General features: G+C 40.8%; 1 protein-coding gene across 1 annotated transcript in view; it reads right to left on the bottom strand.

Moving 5' to 3' along the window:
* The window catches only part of utp20 (UTP20 small subunit processome component), a 114121-nt gene that overhangs the window by 85493 nt on the left and 11606 nt on the right, over positions 1 to 17022 (bottom strand). The window contains exons 8-18 of the mRNA XM_072551731.1: positions 16469 to 16624; positions 14392 to 14538; positions 13482 to 13616; positions 11413 to 11490; positions 10128 to 10306; positions 9228 to 9368; positions 5174 to 5265; positions 3496 to 3601; positions 3009 to 3159; positions 1404 to 1466; positions 382 to 540 (exon numbers count right to left, since the gene is read on the bottom strand). Coding sequence (XP_072407832.1) covers positions 382 to 540; positions 1404 to 1466; positions 3009 to 3159; positions 3496 to 3601; positions 5174 to 5265; positions 9228 to 9368; positions 10128 to 10306; positions 11413 to 11490; positions 13482 to 13616; positions 14392 to 14538; positions 16469 to 16624 — 1407 coding nt within the window. The remainder of the gene's footprint in view (positions 1 to 381; positions 541 to 1403; positions 1467 to 3008; positions 3160 to 3495; positions 3602 to 5173; positions 5266 to 9227; positions 9369 to 10127; positions 10307 to 11412; positions 11491 to 13481; positions 13617 to 14391; positions 14539 to 16468; positions 16625 to 17022) is intronic.

Here is a 17022-nt window from a genome sequence, read left to right as displayed (position 1 = left end):
ATGAAACAGAACAAACACACAACTGGAAATACATGCTGAAAATGCTAGGATTCTAACTAGGTCAACTTAATATCATTAAAGAGAAAAACCACATTAATGCATCAAGTATAATTCGTCTTCAATTCCAACAAAGAGTCTCGGGTCAAAATGCTCACCTGTTTTTTATCTTTCTTGTTGATGATGTCTCTGAAATGTATTTCATTATTTCCAAAAGAAATATCAGCACAGGACAAACCTCAAATTAGCTCAAGCAGCTACAAATGCTATTTGAGGCAAATACAAGCATCCCATGCTTACTCTGTTGCTGCTTTCAGTCCAATGATTTTCAACCCTTGCTATTGTTTACACTGGGAAATGTAAAAGAGTTGCCCTATTCCCTACCTCGTCATACTGCCCCTCAGGGATACACGGCTGCACCAGATCATGCCTTAGCTTCCTCAGATGCAGTAACTTCTCTCTGTAGTCATGAACAGTTGCAGGGACAAGTTCAGCTTGAAGTAAGATGGCAAAGACAGACTGAAGATCTCCATCACACTCATCCTGTAAACATAAACAAATAGCAAAGCTTGAACATTGATAGTACTCTTGCAATTCAACTTCCAGGGTCTATTTCTGTCACAATTTCTGTCCATCTTTCACCATCAGAAACTCCTATTTCCACAACTGTAATTTAGATTAGATTAGATTACTTACAGTGTGGAACAGGCCCTTCGGCCCAACAAGTCCACACTGCCCCGCCGAAGCGCAACCCACCCATAACCCTACATCTACCCCTTACCTAACACTAATTGAAACCATGCAGGTACATAAATCACACTATAGTCACCCCTGCCATAGAGAACTGCAGGCCATTTTTTTGTCCATGTGTCAGTCTGTTTCTCTGTAAACAATATACCTCAAAAACGAGTGGGCAGAGTTCAGTGTACCAACAGGGTATGACCCATTTGGCAAACATGCAAATTCAAATCCAGGATAGTTTCTTCTAAACAAATCATTAAAATTGGAGATTGAGGATTTTTCAAAACTTTTTTTTTGAGCATGTCATGGATTGTCTCAGCTGCTGTGGAATTTGACACATCTGTCAAAATGTCAGCAGAGCTTTCAGAGCAGGTTGTCGGATCAGTTTGAAGCCTTCTCAGTGAAATGGAAGCTCTTAATATTTCATTTTAAAGCTTTCTCACGAGAGTATCAAGCAGACAGGGAAAAGTCTCAAGGAAGAATTGTAATGATAGGGATTTGTTTATGATAGAGAGTGGGGAGAGGGTTGGGTGGAGACAGGAGGAGACTTTTTTGAAATTCAACCACCGGTTAGCTCAAGTGACTAATTCCTATGCTTCACTTTTTATTTAAACATAACGATTACCATTATTGTGCACATCGGTAAAATGCAGGAAATGCCATACCTCAACTCTTTTGCGTAGCTGCACTTTAAAATGATTCATAATCCTCAGTGAGAGAAGTCGCACCTATTTCACAGAAAGTTTATTGACAATCAAGTGAAGAGTAAAATGCAAGAGCATTATAAATAAAAAAGCTGTCAGTTAAGCTAGTCAGAGAGAAACTAATCCTGTGCTTCTTTACCACAGCTATTGCCATTCCTTCTCCTTTTTGTGACATGTTTGTCAGTTAATCTCTTCTGCCTTTGAACAAATCTCTCGCCTTCAGTTTTGTTTTATCTGACTGCAGCTTTGTTTCAATGGCATTAATCCATAATAGTCACACTTGTTGACAGTTTCAAAGAGGCGACATTTTGGACCCAAAATATTAACTCTGTTTGACAAAGGGTCAGTCAGACTCGAAACGTCAGCTCTTTTCTCTCCTTACAGATGCTGCCAGATCTGCTGAGATTTTCCAGCATTTTTCTCTTTTGGTTTCAGATTCCAGCATCCGCAGTAATTTGCTTTTATAGTAACTCTGTCTTTCTGTCCATAGATGCTATCAGACCTGATGTGTTTCTGTTGCATCGTCTGCTTTAATTTCAAATTTCTAACAGTTTTTTACTTTTATATTGTCAGATCATGGTCAAATTGGAGGTTGTTTGAAAAAACGATGCCTTTAAAAATGCGTAATTCACAGGAAAGCGAAATGACAAAAGGATTGCTATGGTTGGTAACAGCTATAAATATTTTCAATAAACTTGCCACCTCCTAACCTACAGGTCAAGTTTTTTTTTTACTAAAACTTCTTTTTGGGATATACATATTTGCTGCCCACTCTTAATTGCCCTGGTGGTAGTGAGCCATCACCTGGACCATTACAGTTAGTGTCGGAACACTCACAATGCTGTTAAGGGAGGGCGGTCCAGGACTTTGAGAAATCAGGACTGAAGGAACAATGATACAATTCCAAGTTAGGTTGGTGGGTGAGGGGCATGGAGAGGAATTTGCATCTGGTGGTGTTCCCACACATCTGCTGTTCTGGTCCTTCTAGGTGGTAGAAGTCCTGGGTTTGGAAGGCACTGTCAAAAAAGCCTTAACGATTCGCTCTAGTAGATGATACACTCTGCTGCCACAGTGCATCGGTGGTGGAGTGAGTAAATGTTGAAGATGAGCTACAGGGACACGATTTCAAAAACACAGAAATTATGTGAATTCCCCTCAGTTTAACATGAATATTAAATCGAGCTAATGGTCCACACTGCAGTACTTCATTATCAGAACTGCTGTATTTTGGGCAAGACATTAAAATGAATAACCATTTGCATCTCCCCGGATATCATGATTCAAACTGCAGGATATTCTCCCTGGTATCATGCCGCATATTCACCTCACCAACACAGATGGAGGTAAATTGGCCATCTATCTAAATACTGACTCTAGACTCTTGTAGTAACAATCTGTCATGACTGCACTTCAAAAGAATCTTCAGTAGCTATGAGGCAGTTCAGATTGCCCTGTAGAAGTGAAGTGGTTGTTCGTTTAATCATATTAATGCAAAATCACATATCAAAGACAAAGGAGATTCTAACATGGACAGTCAAACTAAAAAAGTTGAAAAACATAAAATACCTTGGAAACAGATGTGGAAAGATTTGGCCGAAGTTCTGTGAACAGGTCAAGCAGAGAGTCTTGTGAAAGGAGATCATTGTAGCCACATAATGCTAACCGAGTATAGTACAGATCACCCAGCAAAAGAACAGAGGAGTTAGATGGTGACTTCCTGCAAACATGAAACCAACATTAAAAACGGTCAATTCATTTGTGTTAAGAGCAACAAATTTTTGAGAAATTCTAAACAATGTCCTGCTGCAATGTGCAATTCACTTTAATGTACTGTGACAACACTTTGTTACTTTGCTTTGCAATGGGAAGTATCGAGTTATGCAAATACTGCACTCGCCTCCCAGCAGCTCCAGCAGAGATATGACAGCAGCTCATTACCACAAGTAATCACTGCTCACTTTGCTGATGGGCTCCATAAATTCTCAATCACAAAATGCAAATCATTGTCTGTATGGTTTTCAATCCACGTCACAATTTATGAAAAAATACTTACTTAATCAAATTTCTTACACATTCCACTGGAAGAATGCTGAGAACATCTGAAGACTCAGTTAGACTCAGAATGGTGCTGACTGCTTGACGAGCAACATACATCCATCCTATCAAAATAAGAAAGGCTCCAGTCATTGACAACTTACTCAGAAATAATGGCCCCTTACCCAAAGAGTTCGCTTTTCAAAATCACAGTATAGGTAACACCACTGGGGAACTACCTTAGCACATGCAACCAGATGCACAATGGAAGTCTTCCATCACAATGTATTAGCTGTTTCTGCCAGGATGACTCCGATTTTATTACCTAGCACTGATGGTTCTGGGAAAATAGTTGGAATTTATTGGATTCTACTGACAGGCAGCACAAGTGCATAGGAAACAGAGGCAGCAGGGAAAGCATATGAGATAGCAGGAAAGTGAATGAAAATGTGAGCTGGGAGTGTGAAATTCAGCGAATGCACACAAGGGGACGATAGAGTGGAAGAGGGGCAGACATATTGGGAGAGGGGGAAGAGGGAAAGAAAGACAGTATGTCAGCAAGAGTGGGCACAAGTGACAGAGACCATAAGACCGTAAGACATAGGAGTAGAAGTAAGGCCATTCGGCCTCTAGAGTCCACTCCGCCATTCAATCATGGCTGATGGGCATTTCAACTCCACTTACCCGCATTCTCCCCGTAGCCCTTAATTCCTTGTGACATCAAGAATTTATCAATCTCTGCCTTGAAGACATTTAGCATCCCAGCCTCCACTGCACTCTGCGGCAATGAATTCCACAGGCCCACCACTCTCTGGCTGAAGAAATGTCTCCGCATTTCTGGTCTGAATTTACCCCCTCTAATTCTAAGGCTGTGTCTACGGGTCCTAGTCTCCTCGCCTCACGGAAACAATTTCCTAGCGTCCATCCTTTCCAAGCCATGTATTATCTTGTAAGTTTCTATTAGCTCTCCCCTTAATCTTCTAAACTCCAATGAATACAATCCCAGGATCCTCAGCCGTTCCTTGTACGTTAGACCTACCATTCCAGGGATCATCCGTGTGAATCTCCACTGGACACGTTCCAGTGCCAGTATGTCCTTCCTGAGGTGTGGGGACCAAAACTGGACACAGTACTCCAAATGGGGCCTAACCAGAGCTTTATAAAGTCTCAGTAGCACAACGGTGCTTTTATATTCCAACCCTCTTGAGATAAATGACAACATTGCATTCGCTTTCTTAATCACTGACTCAACCTGCATGTTTACCTTTAGAGAATCCTTGACTCGCACTCCCAGATCCCTTTGTACTTTGGCTTTATGAATTTTCTCACCGTTTAGAAAGTAGTCCATGCTTGTATTCTTTTTTCCAAAGTGCAAGACCTCGCATTTGCTCACATTGAATTCCAGCCATTTCCTGGACCACTCTCCCAAACTGTCTAGATCCTTCTACAGCCTCCCCACTTCCTCAGTACTACCTGCCTGTCCACCTAACTTCATATCATCGGCAAACTTCGCTAGAATGTCCCCAGTCCCTTCAGCCAGATCATTAATATATAATGTGAACAGAGAAATAAGGCTTGGATTTATACAACCCCTTCAAAATTTCTCAGAAAGCTTTGCAACCAAAAATGTAGTTTAGAAAAGCAATGGTTGAAATGCTATGAACAACCAACCCCCATTGTTGGAGAAGTGCACTGACCTTCGTCAATGGAATCATTTTCTTCAACGGTTGCCAGTAGCCAGTTAAAAAATAACTGAACCTGGTCCAACACTTTCTCTGTTTGCATAGGCCTGTGAGAAAAATTGGAATGGTGCCAGTTGTTAAAAGAATAATGTACTGCAGATTTGAAGCAAAACAGTAAAACTGGGACAATGCATCACTGATGATGGAAAGAGTCAGTACAAGTTACAGCTCACACTGCCCAATGGATTAGCCAATTAACCCGGCACTGTGTTATTGAGAGTTACTGAATAAGTCAAAATGTCAACATTGCACCATTGGGAGCCATGAATCGTGCTAATGACTTGTGCAAAACTTGCATTCTATTATTAAAAACAACTCAGCAATGAGAGAATCCTCACAAAGCCTCACAGTCAGAAAGAAAAGCAGAAAATGCTGTATATAATCAGCAGCACCCACGTAGGGAAGAAAATGTTAACATTTCACATCAATGACCTTTTCTCAGGAGGTTTTCTGCTATTAGTTCAGATTTCCAGAGTTTGCAGTATTTTGCTTTTGCAATAAAGCAACCATTTGGCCCATTAAGCTTGTGGCAGCTCTGTTAAACAGAGATCTTCAATTTAATTCCACAACCAGCTTTTTTCTCCCCCGGTAACATTGCAAATTCATCATCCTGATATAAAGGACCCAACTTCCCATGGAATGTCATTCCGCTATTTTCTTTTTGGAGATAAAGCGCAAAACTTAGCAATCCTCTGTGAAAAAAATTCTTTCTCACTTCTCATTCTCCCAATTATTTTAAATCCATGATGCCTGGCTACCAACTCAAGTGCTAGAAAAAAATAAAACAAGCAGGTTAGGGACAAGAATGTAGCCTATCAAGCCTGATCTACCATTTAACATTATCATTAACTGAAAATTTGAAATGCCTTTTATCTACTATCCTCATAATCCTTTACTCTGGTAGTAGTCAGAAATCTATCAATCAGTCTCTACTTTAAATATACTCAAAGACTGAGCTACCAAATACCTCTGGCAAAGATAATATCAAATATTCACAACTCTGAGGAAATAAGACTCTTCATCTAAGTTCTAAATACCCTCCCCCATCTTCTTTCAACTTGAGCCCAACCAGGGGAAACATTTTACCTGCATTTACCGTGATACCTGGACTTCAGGGGTTAGGTTTGAGGACAGATTATACAAATTAGGCCTACCTTCTCTCAAAAAGAGTTCAAGGGATGATCTAATCGAAGTCCTCAAGATATTACTAGGAAAAGACAAGATAGAAAATATGCACTATTTCACTGATTGAATATTCTAGAACTAGGGGGTATAGTCTGAGAATTAGAGCCAGACTGTTCACGAGAGATGTTAGGAAGCACTTCTACACACAAAGGGCATTTGATGCTTGGAACTCTCTTCCACAAACAGCAGTGGACACAAGTTCAGTTGTTAATTTTAAATCTGAGATAGATAATGCTTTGTTTCAAATACTAAAGGATTAGGGCTAAAGGCAGGTATATGGAGTTCGGCTACAGATCAACCATGATCTCACTGAAAGGTAGAACAGGATCAAGGGGCTGAACGTTTCTTATGTTCCTGTCTATTCCTTTAAGTATTTTGTAGATTTCAATGAGGATACCTCATTCTTTGAAGCAGTAGAGAATACAGACCACCCTTTGTCCAATTTCTCTTCATAGAACAGTCCTGGCCATCTCAGTAATAAAGTGGGGAATTCCCTCAATCTCAATAATCTCCTCCCAAGGTAGGCAGGCCAAATCTGTACACGGTACTCCAGCTGCTGTCCAACCGAAATGAAGCAAACATTTACATCTGTATTGATATCCTCTTACCATAATGGCGCTAACATTCCATTAGCCTTCCTAATAAGCTGCTGTACCCGCGCCTTAGCCTTTAGTGACTTATTGACAGGGATAGTTCCTTTGCACTTTTACACTTTCCAATCTCTCACCATTTAAGAACTGCTTAAATGTTAAGAGGGCAACATTGCAGATGTACAAAGGGAGCTTAGTACAACTGTCAATAAATCACCAAAGGCTAACTTGCACTTGGTGCAAGCCTCATCACTCTATCAGACCTCATCACTCTATCAGACCTCATCACTCTATCAGACCTCATCACTCTATCAGACCTCATCACTCTATCAGACCTCATCACTCTATCAGACCTCATCACTCTACTGCTTCGAGCACCTCTAATAAATCCCCGGAGTCTCCTTTTCTCCAGGGAGAATAATCCCACCTGCATAATCCATGACTCAACTTCCTCAACCTTAATATTATCCTTGTAAACCTCTTCACTCCCTTCATGATCTTGAAATCTTTGTTAAATTGTGGTGTTTGGAACCAGGCAGGTTCTAAGCAGCAACTTGCAAACGTCTGGTACGATGTGCTTGCTATCGCATTGAGTGTTGCTATTTACAAAGCCAAGGGTCCCCTTGGTATTCTTAGCTGCCTTCTCAACTTGCCCTACAACTATCAAGGATTTATAAATATACACCTCAGATCTCCCCACTCCTGCAACCCTCTCCTTTTAAAATAGTGTCATTTTGAGTCAAAAGTTAGAGATGTCATAATCTGCTGGATTAAAGACAAAGTCCGCCTCTGATCAGTCAGGTATCGCACTCTAGATGACAGACAGCGATCGATGTTGGTAATGAGATAGTGAGGTATGAAAGCAGATGCAAATCCTTTCCTTGCTAATTGATTTAGTTACAGAATGCAGCATCATGTAAGCTGACTTTCTCCTTACTAACGCTCAGTGTTCAGCTGTCGCTCTTTACAAAGTTGTCTGTTGGAACACTTTATTTGCAGCTGGTAGATTTTACCCATGGGGGCACTGTGAGATTAGCTCTCCCGGGCAGGAGGTCACAAATGTCTCCCTGGCGGAGAAGGTCTTGACATTTGCTTTAATGGATCAGGTGGAAACCTCCTGGGTGAGGCACTCCAAGTTTTGGGTGAGGAAGGAGATGACGACACACCTGGATGAACAGCCAATGTTCGTGTTGGGATTGACCCCCTTCAGCACTTTGCTATAACCCTCCTCCCTGTTCTGCTTCTTACTTTTGGTCTACTTGTTAGTTATTGCTCTCTTTGGTCCTTTTCTCAGGCTCATTGCTTCAGGCCTTACAGGCGAATGTGAATATTGTGATCTTGGGATTCTAAACGACACCGGAGACTGGAAGCTAAATCTAGTACTTAAGCCTGTTCGACCAGTTTTCATCTGTGCTCAAGTTATTCAATTTGTGATCTATGCTCCTACAATTCTGATCTGAAATAAACACGCCATTAAGATCCAAATCCTATGTACCTGTGGAACAGAAATAGGGTTCTTGTGACACAGTGGTAATGTCCCTAACTCTAAGCCAAAAGGCCTGGATTTAACTCCCACCTGTTCCAGACATGTCACAGAGTCATAGAATTGTACATCATGGAAGCAGGCCCTTCAGTTCAACTCATCTATGCCGACCAGATATCAGAAATTAATCTAGTCCCATTTGCCAGCACTTGACCTATATCCCTCTATAATCCTTCCTATTCATGTAGCCATCCAGAATAATTGTACCAGCCTCCGCCACTTCCTCTGGCAGCTCATTCCATACACAAACCACCCTCTGTGTGAAAAGGTTGCTCCTTGCATCCCTTTTAAATCCTTTCCCTCGCACCCGAAAGCTATGCCCGCTAGTTCTGGACTTGCCCCAATCCAGAGAAAAGCCTTTGTCTGTTTACTCTCTTCATGCCTCTCATAATTTTATAAATGTCTATAAGGTCACCCCTTAGCCTCCGATGCTCCAGGGAAAATAGCCAAAGCCTATTCAGCCTCTCCCTGTAGCTCAAACCCTCCAACCCTAGCAACATCCTTGTTAATCTTTCTCTTAGCTGGTCAGGTCAAGTCAATTAAAAATATCCAACAGCTATGGATTGTATGGTGTCTCCACTTGACAATATCTAATGAACGAGTGCAATACTGACTGGGATGTCAAAGGAGTGCATGAAGGTTAAATGCAATGACATCCACTCTTTGTGTCAAAACCAGATATTTTTCTCACCTGACATGGGGAAGAATGATGAGAGCAGCCCAACTATGTGCAAGATCCAATCTCTCTCCAGCTTCAGGTATGTGCAGCAACGAAAGGATGAAATCTAACACCAAAGCAACTGGCCCACCATTCTCCACTCCACTCGAATTGCTTTCATCAATAAAACGAGAAGTAGAAAATGTTTATTCAAAATTTTTGATCAGCAGATAGAACAAGAATAAATGTGCAACAACGCCAAGCTTCCAATTTGAAGATACATTTACCAATTTCAAAATTAAACTTTAGATCAATTACTTATTGCACTGAATTTGTTGAAAAACTAGTCTGCGCTGATGCTTTTACTTCACATGAGCCACTATGGACAATTTAACATGGCCAGCCCTCCTAACATACACATCGTTGGACTGTGAGAAGAAACCGGAGAAAACCCACACAGATGCAGGGAGAACGTGTAAACTCCACACAGACAGTCACCTATGGTTGGAATCGAACCCAGATCCCTTGTGCTTTGAGACAGTAGTGCAAACCACTGAACCACCATGTCACCCATCCTAAAGCAAAAATGCCTGAACTTTTTGTGGTTTCTCCCTTCCTGATGTGCCTTTTTCACGCATGGACAGCATATTTTTGATGGCAGTCTTGGACAAGGTATAGGAACTGAAGTAGGCCATCTGGCCCAACAGATTAGTTCCACCATTCGACACGTTCATGGCTAATCTGCTAATCCTCAACTCCGTTGTCCTGTCGTGACTCCCTTACTGATTAAAAATCTATTTCAATCTTAAAGATACTTAATGACCTAGCCTCGAAAGCCCCTTATAGATGATTCGATAACTAATAGGAAAATCCCTGACTCATCCCATTTCGATAAGGTATGTCACGGGTGAGTTATGCAATCACTCTACTCACACTTGCACCGGCCCAGCAAGCTGAAGAGGATACTTTTCAAATGCCATCGATCCAACAGTCGGAGGCTCAGCTTTGACCAAAATCAGTTTCACCAAAATTCCCAGAGTTTCTTCCCGAGCAGATAGATCATCAAGTGCAAACTGTTCCTCCACATACTGCAGCAAGTTTGGCAGAAACAGCTATAAACAACAATAAACACATTTATTGAAAGACAAGTTTATTCTCATGGCATCCTAGTTTTAGGATCTACTTATTCCAAGTACATGAGACTAATTTTCATTAAAGACCACTTTAAAGACCACTTCTTCCCATTTTCTTTTCATTGGAGAAAATACGACTGTGCACAGAAGTCAATGATGATTGTTTCTGCATCCTGCCTCTTTAGCACTGCCACCAATGTTACAGTGTGTAAGTTGCCAGAATTGCTCCAACTTTGCCAGAGTAACATTTATCAGAGTACATCACAGTGAATGCTTACAGCACCCTCCAGTAAATTACCTCAAGCTGGTCAGAGGAGTTTCCCCACCATCCCAAGGCAATTCAATCACAACTTCCTTTGCAGCTATTTAAAATCAAGTATGTTGGAAAATTAACACCAAATCATGTACTCTCTCATTCGCAACCTCTTAAGATACTAGGTTGAACGTGGGGACTTGTCAGCCTGCAGTTCCATCAGGTTACTCAGCAACGCTTTCCCAGTATTTTTAAATTCATTAAGTTTCTGTACTGATTTAGCTGTTTATTCTATTTGTAAATTGTTTACTTTGGGGCCAGAAAAATAATGGTATTGAATCCCTATCAAATATTTTTGACACCACTCAAGATAAAGGAAAACAGCCATTATTTCCACTTGTTTCACTAAGTACAAATTCCCATCATCAAACAAATGCCATTTTTCATAGAACCCTATACTGCAGGGGGGGCCAAATGGCCTCCTTCTGTACCACAGCACTTCTGTGATTCAGCAACGTTGAAGTCCAGTGGTTTCAATTGTAAAAGGGTCTGGTGTATCAAAGAGCATCCAAAGTGCCTGGGTTTTCAGAGTACCTTTTGCACATGTTACCATGCAAGTTACTTGCATCTCAGAATGAATGTCTAATTTTTGCAAGCGTCTGTTTCTGGGTGAGTATAGCGATACAGACCTCACCATATTAGATTCACAATCAGTAATCCTGTCTAATGAGTGTAAATGGGACAGATTTTTGACTTTGTATTTGGAATCAGTAATCCACTTCTGAAATAAAATATTAAACCTCTCCAAAGCACAAGTGCATTTCAAGCTTACCTGTTCAAACTGGCACATGTTAAATATCTTTTCAGAGAACTCCAGAATTAATTTTCTCTCAAACCCACAGCTGTAAATCTGAAACAGAAAATCTCTTTCCTTTTAATAAGCTTTTGACAAGGTACACAAACACCCCATATCTCCAGTAATAGGCTTTCACCATCATTGCTGTATAACATAGACAATTGGTGCACTTTCAGCATTCCAAACCTAAGAGGATTGGACAGTCAGAAGAATTATAAAGTAGCCATGACAGGAAACTGAATACATGAATCAAGAGACACATTTCAGAAGCTGTTAAAAGATAGCAAACACACATTGGCAGAATGCTTCAAGGTGTGAAGCAGCACTTGTCTGGAACTGACTGCAGTATTGGGACCAAGTCTGGACACACTTTAGCAAAGATGCAAGAACTAAGAAAGGGTGTAAAAACAAAAGTTTATCGAAACAATTCCAAGAATGAACAATTTCAGTTTGGGGAGAATGGATAATGGAGGAGCAGGTACAATCCCTTCAAGTTGAGACGGTTGATATGCTCAAAATTGTTATAGCTTTGCAAATAAAGATAGAACGTTTTCATTGACAGAAGGATTGATAGCCAGAAAATACCGATAAAAGGCAAATGGCAAAAATAAAACAGAGGCTACATGAAGAAATTCCTTTCTAACAAAAAAATCCTTCCAAACAGTAAATTGTTGCAATCTGGAATGTTCTGCCTTTGTGTAGTGGAACCAGATTCTACAGTAATTTTCAATTTTAAATACCTCAAACAGTAAAATCGGTATGGGAAAAGGGGAAAAATTATAAAAGTGGGATAAATCAACTCTCTCTCTCTCAAAAAACCAACACAGATACAATGGGCCAAATGGTCTCCTGATAATTTCAGCATTCTTAATGAGATATCGTGGATGTAGGGCAAGTGGAGGAGAGACACCCAATTATATAAACATTTTTTTTAAAAATGAATGGGCATAGACATACATGTAATTGTGATAACCTAGCATTGCTTTTTGCTTGCAAAAACCAAGAGAAACTTACTGAAAAGAGAGATGTCTTGCTGTAGTTTACATTCATCAGGACAAATACAAGAAAGTAATAAATATTGTGAAATTTGAAAAAAAAAGTATTCACAGTCCACTCCAACTGACTGAGGAATGTCCACTGTTAGATGGAATTCTGCACGTGCGCCGTATTTTGCTGAACAATCCTGACTGTGTTAATCGCAACATTAACTCATTTAAAGATATTTGAGCTTGTCATATGCCTCATTTACAACAGCTGGAAGTGGCACATTCATATACAATGGGCATTTCTCCGCAAACAAAAGGAATATATTCAAACCTGTACCTTTATCGACTTACTTCTGGCTTCAGGAGTCAATAATGCCTCATTGCTTCCTCAGCCAGCATCAATTTGTCAAACAATCACCACCCTTTTCTACTACAGTGATCACTGGAAATTTGGTACAGGTAGACAACCTTTTATCAGAAATCCCAAAATCCAAAAAGCTCCAAAATTTGAAGGTTTTCTCATGTAGTTTTTTTTTCTCATTAACAAGGTTGTTTGGCATGCAAACAGTTCACCCAATTCCACACCCAGTCGATGCATGTTACTCAGATGTGATGGGAGGGGGCGTGGCAGAGCATTGACAGGCCTCAATTCTGTCTCATGGCCCGTAGTACTCACTGTGCGTCTGCTGTTCAACAAGATTTTTAAAAATTTCACCATCAAACCATCACTTATTCCGAAATTCAAAAAATTTCAAATTCCGAAACCAGTTGGTCTCAAGTGTTTCAGATAAAGGATTGTGTACCTGTATTTGTGTTTGTCCTGATGGCTTCAAGATGAAAAGCTTCAACAACAGTCTCACTTTTCAGCAAGACATCGTTCTTTTTGTGTCACAAATAGAGGTAATACAAAGTCGCACAACCAATGCAGAATCCTGAGGTGACTAAACATTTGGAAAGCACATAACAATCTTCAAAACTAGAAATCCCTCCACAGGTAGAAGCATGATAACAATAGCACATTGTCAGTATATTGTACAGCAAAAAAAATGCATCAATTACCTTCCTAGAAGCTTCTACAGTCAGTGCTTTTGGCAGAGTAATGTTCTGAGCCTTCAGGAGGGTGCAGAATACCTCAAGAAGAGCCTCACAGCAGGATGTGGTCATTTGTGAAGCCTGCAATGTCTGGATCAAGGTCTAAAGGAAGAAGCATATTGGGCCGAGGGGGTAATTAGAACAGTACATCTGGTTTCAGTGTGTGGTGAGTGAAATCACCTTCAATACATTGTATGTAGACATGGTAGTAACTGTACAGAAATGGAAGTACTGATTTGTGATCAGACAATTTGCATTAACTGGGAGTTCACTGTGCACCTCTTATTGGGTTTTGAGGTACACGTTTGTAATATTTGCCCTCATAAATAAAAGTATATTAAAATCCTAGCTTCAGTTCCATCCTTCACCAGCTGACAGTTCTGGACCAGAATACGTGGGATTACTCTCCTTACAGTGGATGGAAATTACAGGAGATTTAAGAAAGATATTCAAAATTCCAGCAGGTTTTGATAGAGCAGGAAGGGAAAAACATCCCGACTGGCGAACTGGTCTGTAACCAAGACCAGGTAATGAAGCTCATTTAAAGAGTCAGTGTAGACACAATGGGCCACACAATCCTCTCTGCATTGTAACACTTTGGGTAATTCTATAAAAAGTCATTTTAGCATTAACTGCAAAAGAATGAAGGAAGGAGAAATGTTTTTTTTCACAGGTAATGATGATCTTGATCACAGTGATTCCACAGTGTTTTCTAAAGTGAAATATGGATATGCGCTTGAAAAGGACTAATCTGAAAATTTTGGGGGGGAAATGCGTAGCATATGTGGCTAACTGGATAGCAGATACAGACACAATGGACTGAATGGCAACCTTTCAGTCCTATATAAGTCTGCGATACTATGATCCCAGGACTCACCTCACAAAGCTCGACTGGATGAGTAACCTTTGACCCCTGTCCACTTTCCACCATCACCAGGTATATCTGCAGAATCCTTTCGATTTGATCAGAGCCTTGCTGCCTGTCCCCGCAGTTTAATTGGTCGCAGAGCCCCAGGATACATCTCTACCAATGAAAAAAAAGCTAACTTTTTGCTCTTTTCTTAGATGAAACATTCTTACAATGGGACAGACGCACATTCCCAAAAGGAATATAATCTATCCCTGTCAGTCACTGGATCCTGCAGCTATTGTCTTTTGTCACTTACAAAATTAAAACACTCTCGATATTATACTTCCTAAACGTAAAAACATATATCATCAAAAAACAGGGGCTACCAGTAGTCTGCATGACTGAATTATGTTCTCAGAACTTATTAATTTTAACACAACACAAACAATGGGTCTAATTCTGGTTGCGTTGTCCGTCATACCAGAGTGCCACATCACTCTTATGTAGGGACCTTCACAATCTCAGAATGTCCCAAAGTGCTGTAAAGTCAATGTAGTGCGTCTTTGAAATGCTGTCACTGTTGTAATCTAGGAAGTGATATAAATCCAACAAACAGCACAAGAGAAATTCCAGATCATCAGCTTTTGAGATGTTGACTGAAGGATAAATAATATCGATCATGACATAAAGAAAAATTTTAACAGGATGTGGCCAGAACTGGAGGGTTTGAGTTAAGAGGAGAGGCTGGTTGGTTGGGACTTTTTCACTGGAGCGCAGGAGGATGCAGGGTAACATTATGGAGATTTATAAAATCATGAGGGGCATAGTTAAGATGAAACGCTAAAGGCAATTTTCCTGGGATGGGAGTGTTCCAAACTAGGGGGCATGTTTTTATGGTGAGAGCGGAAAGATTTAAATGGGACCTGAGAGACAACTTTTTCACTCAGAGGGTGGTATGTATGGGGAATGAACTGCCAGAGAAAGTGGACAATGCAGGTAAGGTTACACCATTTAAAAGACATTTGGACGGGTACATGAATAGGACAGGTTCAGAGGGACATGGGCCAAGTTCAAGCAAATGGAATTAGTCTAGTTTGGGAAACTTGGGTGGCATGGACAAATTGGACCGAAGGGTCTGTTTCCGTGCTGTATGATTCTATAACCCTGTTAGGTTCCCTTCACAGGATCTTTCTATCCACCCAAGATGGCAGAAAGGTCCTCAGTTAATCGATTTGATTTGGTTTCCTATGATGAAGAGGATTGGGAACAAGAGGTCAGAGTCAGGTCCATTTGAAAGATGGCACTTCTAACAGTGGAGCATTATCTCAGTACTGCCAGTGTGAACTGAGTGCTGGAGTCTCTGAAGTGGGATGCACAGCCACATCTGTACAGCAGAGATATGCACCAACACCAACAATAAGAAATATCTCCTTGACACAGGAGTCAGAATAACTGCAATGCCTGACTAATCTTGATAATCATACCCAGAAAAGAAAGTAAAAATGAAGTCAGGCATATCACTGAGATTCTGACTCTCTGTCTGAAGCGTCTGACATTCTTAAAGAGACACTACACTAAATTACATAGGAAGAGAGAAGGTCATGAAGTACTCAGGCCTGTTTCGCCAGCTAGCACATGGGAGCCTGCATGTGAACACCATTTACCAGGCTTACTGCCATAAAACTAAATTCCATGCCCGATTATATCAATCTCAGTTTTGAGACTTCTCAATTAAGCTTCAGCCTCAACAACTCTTTTACAGAAAGGGAGTTCTCGATTTCTACTCTCCTCTCTGTGTGAAGGGTTTTCTAACACCTTGAATGACTTGGCTGTCACTGAAGACTCTGTTCTCTTGTCCTCAACCCCCCTCATCAGAAGAAACAGTTTCAAACCCATCAATGTTTCTAAACATCATTAGCTCTTCAACAAGAGCTTCATTGTCTATACACAACGGAATGTACACCTTAGTCTGTGATGCCTGTGTTCAGAACGTAATTCTTTAAACCCTTGGCTCTTTGTTGTCTACGTTAAACAACACATCATGCAAGCTGCCACAGGTAATGCCAGAGAGATCGGCAAGATCGTTCAATACCAATCAACTTACTTGTAAGCAGCTCCAGACTACATCAAAGTGTTCCCTGTCAACGTAGGATGCAAATGACTTGGCCATGTGGTGAACAGCTTGCCCAACCTTATCCCATGGTAACACAGCCTCTAACTCTGTGACAGGTCCCAGTTTTTGTAAGACAGCAGGGAAGATCTACAAAACAGGAAACAAAACTTTATAAATCTCAACAACAAATCATCAAAATCTGTTTTGTAAATCATCAGTCTCCATTGTGAAGGCAGGCTGCACAACCAGCTGCTAAGATTCGACACAGTACAAGCATTCAACCTTGACCACAATATGTTTTTTAATCATAGGTTCATAGTCCATTCATAGATGCGGTCATCGCTGGCTGGGCTAGTGTGTATTGTTTGTCCCCAGTTGCCCTCAAGATGGTAATGGTGACAGGTCTTCTTGAACAGCTAGCAGTCCACGTGCTGGAGGGTGGACCCACAATACTATGAGGGAGAGAGTTCCAGGATTTTGAATGACCAGCTATATATTTCAAAGTCTGGGTTCTGAACGACTTGGAGGGGAACTTGCAGGTGGTG

This window comes from Chiloscyllium punctatum, chromosome 32 (genome assembly GCF_047496795.1).
Source record: "Chiloscyllium punctatum isolate Juve2018m chromosome 32, sChiPun1.3, whole genome shotgun sequence".
NCBI lineage: Eukaryota > Metazoa > Chordata > Chondrichthyes > Orectolobiformes > Hemiscylliidae > Chiloscyllium > Chiloscyllium punctatum.
Note: the sequence above shows the minus strand (reverse complement) of the source record. Positions and strands in the feature narration are given on the sequence as shown.